At 50.9% G+C, this 14,033-nt stretch overlaps 1 protein-coding gene across 1 annotated transcript in view; it reads left to right on the top strand.

The window, feature by feature from the left end:
- Positions 1 to 14,033, top strand: part of SPTB (spectrin beta, erythrocytic) — a 107,933-nt gene that overhangs the window by 67,889 nt on the left and 26,011 nt on the right. The window contains exons 3-12 of the mRNA XM_078053818.1: positions 4,969 to 5,120; positions 6,315 to 6,488; positions 7,673 to 7,764; positions 8,149 to 8,229; positions 8,529 to 8,644; positions 9,072 to 9,184; positions 9,964 to 10,151; positions 11,745 to 11,862; positions 12,504 to 12,662; positions 13,359 to 13,661. Of these exons, the coding sequence (XP_077909944.1) occupies positions 4,969 to 5,120; positions 6,315 to 6,488; positions 7,673 to 7,764; positions 8,149 to 8,229; positions 8,529 to 8,644; positions 9,072 to 9,184; positions 9,964 to 10,151; positions 11,745 to 11,862; positions 12,504 to 12,662; positions 13,359 to 13,661 (1,496 nt within the window). The remainder of the gene's footprint in view (positions 1 to 4,968; positions 5,121 to 6,314; positions 6,489 to 7,672; positions 7,765 to 8,148; positions 8,230 to 8,528; positions 8,645 to 9,071; positions 9,185 to 9,963; positions 10,152 to 11,744; positions 11,863 to 12,503; positions 12,663 to 13,358; positions 13,662 to 14,033) is intronic.

Genomic DNA, 14,033 nt, shown 5'->3' with positions numbered 1-14,033 from the left:
TTTTCCTCATTAATTTGTATATGTTCCTTATATCCTAAGTGAATTGGCTCTTTGTGACGTGAGTTCCAAATATCTTTAGTCATTTGTTTGACTTTGCTTACGGTATTCTAACCCACACAAGTTTTTTGTTTTTTTTTTTTTAATTTTAATTAAGAGGAGCAGAAATTTTGCCTGAAGTTTTTTTTTTAATGTAGTTGAACTTTTCAATATTTTATTTTATGCCTTTTGAATTTTGTGTCCTATACCAGCATTATTAAAAAAAATACATTCAACCATGATTTGGTATTTTTATGGTTTCATTTTTACATTTCAGTTTTTATCCAAATGAAATTATCCTGGACCATGAGGTATATATTTAAGTCAATTTTTCCTGGATGGCATCTAGTTTTGTCTGCACCTTTTATCCAATAATCCTTCTTTCCCCTTTATATCTGAAATACCATGTCTATCAGATATTAAATGCCTATCTGTGCTTGGAACTATTTCTGTTCCATCAATGTGTCTATTCATATTCTATCTAGTAGCACAAGTTTTATCATTGTACCTTTATGCTGTGCTTTACTATCTGATAGAAAAAGCACTTGGGAAGGTCTGTTACTCTTCTTTAGGAATTTTCCTAGCTATTTTTGTTTTCCCAATGAATTTCTCATAGCTTCTCTAGTTTTCCCCAAATTATATAATTTAAATATAGCTAAAATAATATTCAATATATAGATTAATTTAGGGTAAACTGACAACTTTATGATATTGAGTTTTCCTATTCAAGCTTCGGATGTGCCTTTCTACACACATGTTCAAATCTTTTGTATGCCTCAGGGGCCTTTTCAGGTTTTCTTTATGTAGGTTTTACACACTTCTTTTTAAGCTGAAACACTGTTTTTTGGGTTTTTTTTTTAAGATTTTATTTATTTATTTGACAGAGAGAGAGACAGTGAGAGAGGGAACACAAGCAGGGGGAGTGGGAGAGGGAGAAGCAGGCTTCTCACCAAGCAGGGAGCCTGATGCGGGGCTCGATCCCAGGACCCTGGGACCATGACCTGAGCTGAAGGCAGATGCTTAACGACTGAGCCACCCAGGCGCCCCTGAAACACTGTTTTTTTAAATTATCACTGAGGGCCTTATAAACTAGTATTTCAGGAAAAGATCCTGCCATCCCTTCAGTGGTATCTTTTGCCTCTAGGATTAAATCTAAACTTAGCCTTTCATTCAGGGCTTTCCATATTCAGCTAAAAACCTATTTTCCGCATGTTTCCTGCTTACCTGTAGCTACCCAGTGGCCCCCGAGAAAGCTCCATCCTTCCATGCTATCTGTCTGGGCACGTCTTGCCTCCCTGGCTCCCCTCCTCCTCTGCTTGTCCAAAGTGGCTTTCTTCATGAGACCGCCCCTCGCACCCCACCCCCACCCCCACCCACCACCACCACCTACCACTTGACTATTCCAATTAGAAATGACCTCTTTCCTCTTTGGCCCATGACCATTTATCTGGTAATTAATCCAGTATCACCTTGTGACAGCTTTTGTATTATTAAAATGAACTGCCTTTTAGCTCTTGTGTGGTTGCAAAATTAACTGCTGTGGGTTTTTGTCTTGTTTCCTCAACGAGATCATGAGCCTCTTGAGGAGAGGGAGCCTGCCTTGTGCCCCGCACAGCATCCAGGACAGGACCCTGCATGTTGTAATCACAGTAGTAGTGAATTTAACAGTGATGAGGACGTTTACAGCTAGCTTTCTGCGTGCCAGGCACTGTTCTAAACACTTTCCATGTATAAACTCACTTACTAGTGGATAAATATTTGAGTTTTGGTATTGTGGGTTTATTTGACCTCAAACCAAACCTTTGAAAAGGAGTGTAAAAGGAAGAGCACCCAGTCACAATATCCAGACACTTATTCTAGCTGGCTGTTCAGAGAAGAGGGTGAGTTTTCTAGGAGAAGCCCTGACATGTAGGGGAGGACTGAGGATGGCCACAGCCTGGGAAGGAAAGAAAGAGGAAGAAGAACAGGCAGGAATGGAGATGCCCTAAGCTTGAGGGCAGCAGAAGCATCAGGGTTTTCTGAGGCTCTGGCTTTGAGTTGAGCCGTGCTGGTGGATTTGCTCCCTTTTCCTGCACTGGCAGGGTTAGGAGTCTGGAAATAAGGTCTGACCCCTAGCCGGACCTTGCTGAGCCTCCATTCCACAGAGGGTCACTGCAAGCTGGCCCAGGTTCCCTGGGGAAAGCAAGCCCCATGCATGGCCACTGCCCCAGCCTGTCCCCACCAGCCGGGTTCCCACCCCAGCTGGCCCTGGACCACCCGCCTCTCCTGCACTTGGAAGGCTCCTGATGAGCGCCTGGGCCATGCTCGGAGTGAATGTGCTGAGCATGCCAATGTGGGACAGCCAGAGCAAACAGCTAATGGAAATTAATTCCCACCCCTGGGCCTTTTCTCTCCTCAGGCTCATCATTAGCTTCTCAGAATCTTTCCCGTGTCTCTACACTGCAGAATGTTTCGGGTGCTGGGGATTCTGGGCAATTTCACCCTAGCCTCCAAGTAAAAGGCAGCCAGGAAGCTGCCTCCCTGAGCTCTAAACTGTGGCTCCAACATTTTGGGGTCCAGGAGGCTTCATTTGTATGTTGAGAACTGGGGAGGTCTAAGGGTCAGTTAGGACACATCAGTACCGATCTGTGTGCCAGGCCAGCGGCCAAGAATTGAATCCCACATCCCCGGCTAAAAGCACTTCCTTACCCTTTGTCAAGCACAAATAAAAGGGTTTCAGCACCTGTGTAATGAAATTTTTGGATTCTTAAAAACAGGAAAAGGAGAAAGGAAGAAAGCACTTTAGGTTTTTGATACACTGATCTCTAGAGGGGCTAGAACTTTCAGCCCCTTGGTCAAAGCTCCACCATCAGTTGGAAGAGCTAGCGCCTTCTTTAAACAGATCTAGTTTCTAGGGAAGGCACCATGGGGTTGTGGCTGGCTCTGCTGAATCCAGACATGCCCCAGAATAAATGCCAGTGCGTCATTGAATCTTCAGTTACATTTTACTGAACAGTCCTTGAAATCAGGAAAGTGGTTTAATTTGCTGCCAACAAAAGAGTAAGGAGAGTTTTTCCCCTGAAACTCTGCCCAGAGGTCCAGGTTGAAGGGATTGCCATTTTAATTTTATATGTGAGACTTAGAGAGTAGTGGTATTTTTCCTCTTTGTGGAAGTCTTATTTAGATGGCTGCCGTTGAAGTCTTTCTATGGGACACCAGGGCTCGTCTTCTTTATAATAGAGTGTGTCTGCCTCAAGGAGAGGGCTGTCTTTCCTGTCCTTGAGTCCCACCTCCCCCCAGAGCCTGGCACCTCTCCGTTATACAGTAAACATTGGCTGAATGAATGAAGAAGTGAATAAAGTGTCTGAGTTCCTAACACCAAAATAGCAGTGTAATAGGAAGGCATCTGACGCTATGCGCCTCAGGAACTGCGAAAAATTATACCCTTGAGCCCACGCTGCTGGGCTCCTCTTTTTGTTGTTGTTCAGTCAGGTATTTAATAATTCAACAAGCCAACCCTGCCACGGTTTGGGCTCGGCCGAGCGGACATTGAGTCTTCTCCCAGGGCGCTGGCATCCCTCCTGGCTGGGCTGCTCTGAGTCTGCCCTCGCTGTGCCCGACCCCCCACACGCCCTCCCCAGGGATCCTCTGTGGCCGGAGGCCCAGCCCCACTGCCAGGTCAGCTCCTGCACCAGACTGCCTGCAGCCTCTTGCCACAAACTCTTCACTGAAGCCAACAGAACAAGAGTTCACCCCTCCTCCCCTCTTCTCTCCCTTTGTTTCTCTTTTCTGCCACTCTCCTCGCTCTCGCTTTACCTTCCACCCCTCCCCCACTCTTTCTGCCATCCTAGTTTTCGCCCTCTGTCCGGCATCTTGTTCAAGCCTCCCAGCCCTAACTGGACAGGTTACCAGCATCTAACTTACAGAGATGTGAAGAGGTACCTCTCCTGAGCTGGGACAGCATGGGCGAGAAGCCTGCTTTGGGCTGGTGCTGATTTAGAGTGGGGATGTCATGTCAGCTTCTCAGGTCTGAAGATGGAGAACCCCTGCCGTTCTGGGGGTGAGAGATCCAGCATAACGCAATGGCTAGCCCCCAACCCAAGCCTCCCTTATCCCTAACCTCGTGTGGATCACACATTCCCCTTGCCTTGCTCATCATTCTTCTCTGCCTACCAGGAGCTCCTTGAGGGCAGGCAGTTGGTTTTACTTTTATGAATTATCAGACCTAGCCCAAGCCTGCCACCAACAGGAGCTGAATAAATGTGCAATCGACTACAATACAGCTCTGGAGCGCTTACTGTATACCAGGCTCTGGGCCTTAGGGATGTAGAAGTGAACCAGACAAGACTTCGCTAGGCTGGAGGTACCTACACTCTTGCAGTAGAGATGGGCTTTCAACTCTTATGAATGTGAAGCGAGATCTTAATAAGAAATGCATATGCAGGGATGAGGGCACACACGGGGAGGCCTAACCTCGCCAAGGGGTCAGGAAAAGCTTTTCAGAGAAGCTCTGACTCCTACCAGACAAATAGGAGTTGGGTGGAGGGGGCTGGAGAGGGGAAGGGCAAGAGAGACCATTCTAGGCAGAGGGAATATTGGTTGGATAGGTAGACGGGTGACCCTGGCATTGAAATCCGAGCTCGCCACTGCAGCGGGACAGCATTCTGTCAGGCACAGGAAACAGGTGGCTGAATGAGGGGTGCATAGCCATTGTGCTTAGAATGTGGTGGTGGAATTTATCTCTTCATTGTCCCAGTCACGGCACATGGACCCATGTCGCCCAAGGCTACAGCCTGACCACAAATGTTCCTAGGAAGGGAGTGGGATAGACACATCCACCTCCCCTGACAAGGAGAGACAGGGGACCTGGAATTAAGAGAAAACCCTTCAGCCCATTGCACATTGACACTGCCAACCTTGGGCACCTCACCCAAGACTCTTCTCCGCACTCAGATGAGCGGGAAGTTGTTCAGAAGAAGACCTTCACGAAATGGGTGAACTCGAACCTGGCTCGCGTGCCCTGCCGCATCACTGACCTCTACAAGGACCTGCGGGATGGGCGGATGCTCATCAAGCTGCTGGAGGTGCTCTCTGGAGAGATGCTGGTAAAAGCCCCTTTCCCCGAACCCTGTGGCTGGTGTTGTGCCCCCTCTTTAGAAAAGACATGACTGGGGATGTTTCCAGTTCTCATGGCCTTCAAGGTTTCTCCCTCTTCTTTTGGGAGGTTTCATTACTTACTGATGTGAGATGTCCGTGTGGCTTACTGAGTTCTCTGACCTCTTGTCAGAATGTATTGCCTCTTGGCCATTCCCACCTCTTCATGCTTCTCCCAGAAGCCATGCAGAGCTCTTGATTCCTCCACTGGGGGGCCAGGCATCTGTGGCCGGCCTGCAGTGGACCCGCCCTCAGCCTCCTCACGCAGGCTAAGATGGATTTTGTTACCCAGCTGGAGAAATTGACATCCTTCTTGGAACAAAGAGAAGAGCATGGAAGATATTTTCCTAAAAGTGTGTCCTAACACTCTTACAAGTGGAAATGTAGTATAGGCCCTCTCCATTGTGACCTACCTGGCAGTAATGTTGTCTCTGAGGGAGAACCAGATTAAGGTTCAAGTTTTGCTCAGTCACTTCCATCATAACCTTGGGTCTATCAGTCAGGAACTTCTTTTCCTTGTTTCCTCTAAGTATAAAATGATACCTGTACCTGATGAAGTACTAAGATCCTTGGGGTTTGAATGAAAACATACCATATTCTTCCATTGGCTTTTTCAACTCCAGGCTGCTGCCTCTTATAGAAAGAGTTACCACTGGGAACCTTCACATGATGTGGTTATTTCTCGGTGGTGGTCCCCTTAAGTTTTGGCTGGAGCCATTCAGAGGTGGGGAGGTTGGATGGTGGGATGGCCCCCGTTATCAATTCCCCAAACAAAAAGCCACTCTTACCACCAGCAGTTAATAGTTCTTAGAACTGTGCCTGGCATGTAATAAGTGCTCAATTAACTATTTGTTGTGTCAGTGCTTTTGAACGGCATTTATTACCCCCTCAGAAGTCTTTGTTCCAACCCAGGAATAGTACCGAAGCAGCCCAGTTACAGAGCTCTGGGTACCCAAGGAAAGGGGAGCATCTGAACTTTGCAGAAAGGATGGGATTGAAAAGTGTCAAGGAGTGAACCTGAGAGTTGGAGATTGGCCGGCAGGGTGGAGGGTGGATGCTGATGACAGGAGTTGATCCAGGCTGCAATCATCTCTGGGGTGACTGTGAGGTCCCTCCATGCCCATGGGGCCAATGCCATCCCTCAGCCAAAGCCCACGAAGGGGAAGATGCGCATCCACTGCCTGGAGAACGTGGACAAGGCCCTACAGTTCCTCAAGGAGCAGCGTGTGCATCTGGAAAACATGGGCTCCCATGACATCGTGGATGGCAACCACCGCCTGGTCCTGGGCCTCATCTGGACCATCATCCTTCGCTTCCAGGTGGGTTCCTGGGGGAGCAGAGGGAGCCTCCCTGGGCCAGGAAGGCGAATGAAGTGTATTTGTGCACATTCTGGGAGGCTAGAAACCTGTCCTATGGGGCAGTGTTTATAGGAAGAAGTGACCATCCTCTGCACTAATTGCTGAAGCTCAGGGTGAGCTGTTCAGTCAACAGTGTAGTCTTTTGAGGGAGAAGATAGAAATTAGTAGCTGGGGTGAGGTCTGGCTGGGGGATCTGCTTTTGTCACTTTCCCCCAACGTGTAACTTTTTGGGTTTTTTAAAATCGTTTGATTCAGAAGTTGCAAAAACAATACAGAAGATCTATATTAAGTTTTTCAATCAGAAACTTTTTTCTTCCCACCCTGAAATTCAAGGTCCGTTATTTGTAAAGGGAATTTAGAAAATGCAAGGGAAGGAAAGCAGGGCCTTCCACTGGCTGGCTTGGGGACAGGAAGAATCTAGTCCCGGGATGCCTGAGTGGCTCAGTCAGTTGGGCGGCTGCCTTCAGCTCAGGCCATGATCCCAGGGTCCTGGGATCGAGCCCCACGTCAGGCTCTTCACTACATGGGGGAGCCGCTTCTCCCTCTGCCTGCCTCTCCCCCCACTTGTGCTCTCTCTCTGTCTCTCTCTCCCTTTCTCTCTGACAAATAAATAAAATCTTAAAAAAAAAAAAAAAAAAGAATCTAGTCCTGAGGTCAGGGAGGGCAAGGAGAAAGAAGATAGCACACAGCTCACAGACTGAAGATCTCATCCGAGGGGTGTTGGGGATCCAATTTCACTCTGTGGGTGTGTACAATGAAACAGTATTGACCACAGAATTGGGAAGAATGAAAAGAGGTGCTACTAATCAAAACAAAATACCTTTCAATATTCATGTTGTCCCTTGCAGGGCGTTGTTCCTCAGAGGAGGATTTGGGGCATCTTGTTTATTCTCACTATCCCATTAGTTATCAAGTTAGGGCTGTCTCCTCTGACATGAGGCCATCCCTGGCCCGTTATAGCTGACTAAGGCGGGGAAACAGGCCATGGGGACCCAGGGCCTTGCACTCTGGTTGTGTTGCAGGGCCGGTGAGGCAGATGGATGGCTAAGAAGGAAGAGAGAGGGAGGGAGCTTCCCAGGGAGAGCAGGAAGGCACAGAGCCAGATGCAAATCTCGTTTCTCCCTCTCTCGTTCCCGCACCCCTAGATTCAGGACATTGTCGTGCAAACTCAAGAAGGTCGTGAGACGCGCTCTGCCAAGGATGCGCTACTGTTGTGGTGTCAGATGAAGACAGCAGGGTATGTCCTGGGAACCCATTCGCTGCTCCGGTCCCCACTCCCCTCCTGCTTCCCCCACGTACTGCCACAGCCAAGGGACACACATGCCATCGCCCAGAACTATAGCAGCTTCGGCGTAACCAATGCAAAATGTATCCGGACCTGATTCTTGGAGGCCTAGAATTCGGGATTCCTTTCCAGAGTTGCCTGGGTCAGACCATGGTGTCTGTTGGGTGTGCGAGTCTCTTGGGCCCACCTTATGGAGGAACCTCTTCGTCTGTTGCTGAAGGGGCTCAAGAAGGGACAGATCCATTTCTCTCCTGTGTATTGGTCCTTCAGTTCATACACTTTTGGGGACCCCAAAATAATCTGTTTCTTAGGTCTTAATATTTCTCTTGGATGCAGCTACCCCCAGGTCAATGTCACCAACTTCACCTCCAGCTGGAAGGACGGCCTGGCCTTTAACGCCCTGATACACAAGCACCGGTAAGCAGAATGGGGAGGGCTGAGGGCAGAACCCCTGGGCTGTTTGGATACATCGCGCACAACGTGTAGGTCCCCGTTTAAGCCTTCTCTCACCCGCAGCTTCTCTGCCTCCCTGAAATTCCAGGCATGCCCTCTGCCCCTTCCCCACGTTCTGGTGCTCACAGCTGCCCCTCCCCTGCTTTCTATCTCCTCCTCTCACTTCTGCCCAGCTGTCTGTCCAGTGTGCTTCGTGCTGGGGCTGCCCTGTAGGTGGGGGATGCTGCGGCCACCGCCTTTTAGCAGTCTGGCCTTGTCCCCAGGCCTGACCTGATCGACTTTGATAAGCTGAAGGACTCGAACGCGCGGCACAACCTAGAGCATGCATTCAAGGTAGCTGAGCGTCAGCTGGGCATCATCCCGCTCCTCGACCCCGAAGGTGAGCTGCACTTGCTCCAGCCCTTCGCTGCTGTGAGGGAGGTAGCGTTCCTGCCGGAGGGAGCCCCAGACTGACAGGACACTGAGAGGAGTCTAGGCCCAGTGCCAGGCCAGTCGCGGACACAGCGAGGGGCCAGTGGCCGGGCCAGCGCTCTGCTCTGAGCCTGCTCTTCAGATCCAAGACCGTTCCTGACCCTCACCCATTTGTAGTCTCTGGATCCTTCTTTTTCACTCCTTTCACTCCCTTTGTGGTCCAAATATGGATTTCATCCTCTTGTGAAAATCGCACTCTTTCATTCTCACCCCTCTGGTTGTCTCTTGGTGCCTGGAGTTGAATTTCGTGCTGGAGGAACAGGGAGATAAACCCTCTGAGCCTGACAGTTCCAGCTTCCAGCTGGGTCCTGAGCATGCACTCTTTCCCCTTGCAGATGTCTTCACAGAAAACCCTGATGAGAAATCCATCATTACCTATGTGGTGGCATTTTACCACTACTTCTCCAAGATGAAGGTGCTCGCGGTGGAGGGCAAGCGCGTGGGCAAGGTACAGAGCTCTTCCACAGAGTGTCACCTCATTTCCCTGTTCGCCACACTGCGATGCTCCTTTTCCATCCTGAGGGCTCTGAGTCTGGGCCCCAGTTGCAGGTCGGGGAGACAGATCACCCCCCACCAACTTCCTCTGAAGCCAAGCACTGCCGCGTTAATGGTTCCCAAGCTCAAGTCCAAAACAAGTTGATGATCTGTCCTGACCAATGTCCTCACCCCTGTTCCCCATCTCATGAACATTTCCACGGGATATGATGGGCTTTTATGTGTTGGTCTGTTGTGGTTCTGGGCCTCTTCACTCCGTGGTGGATCAGGAACCCATCCCACTGTGCAGACCCTCCTGCCGGATGCCTTTCCCCTGCTGGTCCACAGCTCCCCAAGGGTAGAGACCATTTCTCATTCGTCCTTGTGTGCCTGGTGGTTAGCAAAGGCGGTGCCTAGAAGCCCCGGATTCCTAATAATGCATTTTAAAATAAACAAGACCTCGGCCCTTCTAGGGGCTGATGTCCTGGCGCGACAAGCTTACCAGTGTTCATGGGCTTAGGGGGAGGGTGGAGCTGCCCCTGCACCCTAGCAGAGCTAGCTCCCTGCTAATGTTGCCAGTCCACTTCCAGTCCACTCCTCCTGCCTTAGCACTGCTTTTGGGCTCAGGGAACAAACCCACCGTGGAACACTCCAGGGCTGGAGAGGGGGACCGCCTTCCCCGTGGTCCCCACCGGGGGCCTCGTTGGTGTCATTGCTCTTCTGATAAGGACAAGTAATGAAGTGATTCCCTAGGTCATTGACCACGCCATTGAGACCGAGAAGATGATTGAGAAGTACAGTGGGCTGGCCTCAGAGCTGCTCACCTGGATCGAGCAGACCGTCGCCGTCCTGAACAGCCGCAGGTTTGCCAACTCCCTGGCAGGCGTCCAGCAGCAGCTGCAGGCCTTCAGCACCTACCGCACCGTGGAGAAGCCCCCTAAGTAAGGGCCTGGGCTCTGGGAGGCTGGGCATCCGTGGCTGGGACACTGACTGCCAAAGGTAGAGCCAGGCGCTGGGCCTTGAGAAGTACCTCCAGGAGGTATAATAACCTAGAGGCCAGAGAGCTTCACATCTGTCATCTCCTTCACCCCCACCTTGCGTTCCTGCTCCCAGGCCATCAGCCTGCAGGAAAGGGGCATTGATGAGTAACCAGAGAAAGTGCTGGAAAGTTTCTCTCTCCTCTGTGCACTGAGCCGTGCGTCTGTCGTCTGGTAATGACCTCTGTATTCTCAGCCCCAGAGCTCTCTGTGTGGGGTCTTGTTGATCATCAGGTACATCCTGTTTCTCTCCCATCTGTCACCGCTCATCAGCAGAGCATTTGGGGACCTCTCAGGACCTCTGCTTCACCCAGTGTGTGCAGGGTCTGTGCACGTGTGCGCACATCTGCACGGCCACACCCATGCGTGTGCATGCGCATACAGACACACAGAAACATGCACGCTTGGACGCACAAAGAGAGGGCGCATTCCGGCTCACCTGCCCTTAGCTTGTCCAGCTCTTCGGAAACAGATCTCTGGCTCATTGGTGGTGCCCTCAGCCTTGTTCCTCCCCCTCACCTCCCACACTCTTCATTCATGACTCTCAAACAGGGAAAGGTGAGACACAGAGTCTAGAATGTACTATAAACAAGTATCGCGTTTCTGGCCTGACACTAACCCACTTTTAAAGTCCTAAATTCAGTACAGATAACCTCCCCTGGGCTTTTCTCAGGCCGAGCACCACAGGGGTGCTATCTCTTGGCCAAGTGGATGGTGCTCTGGGCCCCAGCCCTCTTTAAACAACTGTGAGTGGTCAGCTCTGTCAGGCTGGCCTCAGGGTGGGGACCTGGTTGACAGCCCATCTTTGGCTGCTACGTGGAGGATGAAGAAGTAGGTAGATACCGGTGTCCATGCGGAAATGTAAAAGTATGCAGTTCCCTTGAGCTGAGGCCCCGGGCTCTAGATGGTCACCCTGCTGCCAGTTCTCATCTACACCTGCTCTCTTCCTGGAGCGCAGTCTTTCCTCTCCCCGCAGAAGCAGCAGCCCTTTAGGACTTGTCTGGAGGGCTGGCTCATTAGTACTCAGGTGAAGGTTGCTTTCAGTACAATATGTTCCTACGTGAATAATGCTACTTCTAAGGTGTTCGTGGCTCGTCAATAAAAAACTAAAGAGCTAGTCAGAGCCTTCGTCATTCACAGAACAGGGAAGAGCTTTCTTTGTGTCTACTGGTAAAACCCTTGGTATCTGCAGGGATTACTAGAATGCTCCAGTTAGCCATTCCCCTGTGGAAGCAGATGATAAGCAAACACTGTGGTGGCTGTTGTGTTTTTTCTGGTTTGTATTTTAAAGACTCACCCCTAGTAGATCACAGTTGGTGAGTATGATAGATGTTTTAACAGGTAAGTTGACCTAGATAGCCTCTTTACCTTTTGTTTTTAAGGAGAATATGTTTCACTATCCAAGCTCCAAGATGCCAGGCTTCCATGTTGACTTTAGCAAAAAAATTGGCAGTGGAGACCTCGACACTAATCTCCCTACCTCTGCTTTCACAACAGGTTCCAGGAGAAGGGGAATCTGGAAGTCCTACTTTTTACCATCCAGTCCCGGATGAGAGCCAACAATCAGAAAGTGTATACCCCTCACGACGGGAAGCTGGTGTCCGACATCAACCGGGTACCACAGTGTTTTCCATTATACGTAGCCAGCGGGTTGGCTGAGTTTCTGACAAGGGGGCAGAGAATGGTTACTGGACAGGGTTAAACCAAGCCACTTGCTGTGGTGGTATTAACTAACTACACATGCTGGCTATTTGGGGGTACCCTCTGAACCTAGTTCTGAGAGGTCTGACACCAGCCACTGCCCATTAGCTCAGCCCTTTGCTCAGATGCCCGGAGTCCATTTTGGGAGCCAGTTTTATAGCTTAGTCTCTATACATTCCTGAGTTTTTCTGACTATGGAATGAATATTAACTGCTTATGACAGAAGGGAAATGCCTTCCGATATTTCAGAGATTTGGAGGCTTAGCACCACTTGGACGTTCTAACAGAATGAAAGTAGCCATTGAGTCAGTGAGAATGTACTGAACACCCACAGAGACAAGTAACATTAGGCCAAGAGTCTAAGGCAGGTTTAGGGGAGGAAGGAACTGGGGGGTCAGGACCAGTGCACCCCAAATCTTTGGTAGCCAAAAGATTTACTGAACTTTAGGCTCTGCCTAGATTCCTGAAATCACTCAGTGTTCGGTGAAAGAGACGGAACCCCCAAGCCCAGGTGTTCCCCTGTGCCCCAAGAATTCCCCTCTGTCCCCCACACAGGCCTGGGAAAGCCTGGAGGAGGCTGAGTATCAGCGGGAGCTGGCCCTGAGAAACGAGCTCATTCGGCAAGAGAAGCTGGAACAGGTAGCCCGGCGCTTTGACCGAAAGGCCGCCATGAGAGAGACGTGGCTCAATGAAAACCAGCGCCTCGTGGCTCAGGTAGTGGGAGACACACTGGGCATGGCAGGAGGCGGAAGCCTTCCAGAGCCGCCAGCAGGCAACTGGGCTGCAGACCCAGCTGGCCTCTCGGTGGCAGCAGGATAAGCCTCTCCACAGGCCTTGCAGCCCTGCTCCCCAGGACTGCGTAGATTCGGATTCACATTTGAGGAAGAACTCTCCGTGGACTCTGGCCTCTAGGGCATCAGATTTCACTAGCTAAAAATTGACCCCAGGGCTGATGCTCCATAAGAGCATCTATTGCTTCCCACTTAGAGTTTGGACTCAAATGTCCAGGCGGGGCGAAGCCAGTGTTCTGCGAGGATTGGAGAGTGTGCGTGCAGACTCGAAGGCATGGGGGTGAGCCGTCTGTTTACAGCTGCAGGGCTCCTGAGTTAGGAGCAGCGCCTTCCTGCCCACAGTCGGGCACGTCCCTCCCAGGCAGGGTGGCGGGCACCAGCAGGCCGCGGAAGGGCACAGGGAATAACATTATGAGCTGCTTTTAAAGGTTCTTGGAAGACATTTGGTCTTTGGAACTTGGCTCTGATAAGATTGGCTGAAAAAGACAGCAGACCGGGCTCCTTGGGACTGGGCTTTCCCAGCGAGCAGTGGTTCTGAAGGGACCGCCGTTTCTCTGTGTTTGAGGGGACTAGCCAGGGTGGCCCGACTAAGTCGCCCGCTTTTCTCCCTGTGGGCCAGGATAACTTTGGGTATGACCTGGCAGCTGTGGAGGCCGCCAAAAAGAAGCACGAGGCCATCGAGACTGACACAGCCGCTTATGAGGAGCGGGTGAAGGCCCTGGAGGACCTGGCCCAGGAGCTGGAACAGGAGAATTACCATGACCAGAAGCGCATCACTGCCCGCAAGGACAACATCCTGCGCCTGTGGAGTTACCTGCAGGAGCTGCTGAGGTCCCGGCGCCAGAGGCTCGAGATGACCCTGGCCCTGCAGAAACTCTTCCAGGACATGCTGCACAGCATCGACTGGATGGACGAGATCAAGGTGGGCCCTTGGAGGCTGCCCATCCCCCGCGCCCCCCCCCCAGGCCCGCCTCGGTGCGGGCAGTGCCGTTAGCTCTGCTTCCTTAGATGCCTCCCAGCCGAGCACGACCCTGAGCCAGAATGGAGAAACTGAGGCAGTACGGTGCCTGGCTGCTCCACCTGCCTGGTTCCCTCTGCTCCAGACAAGTCACCAGCCCGGGTCCTCTGTATTTCGGGTGATCAAGACATCTTAGGTTCACGGTAGCACAGGTGCCAACCTACAGGACCTAGAAATGATAGGCAGGAATCAGGAACCGGGAAAATCAGGCTCTGAGTAATCACAGTTTGAGTCTGGTTAGAATCCAGACCTCCCAGCATAGGGGCAACCAAGAAG

Source organism: Halichoerus grypus, chromosome 8, assembly GCF_964656455.1.
Source record: "Halichoerus grypus chromosome 8, mHalGry1.hap1.1, whole genome shotgun sequence".
Lineage (NCBI taxonomy): Eukaryota > Metazoa > Chordata > Mammalia > Carnivora > Phocidae > Halichoerus > Halichoerus grypus.
Note: the sequence above shows the minus strand (reverse complement) of the source record. Positions and strands in the feature narration are given on the sequence as shown.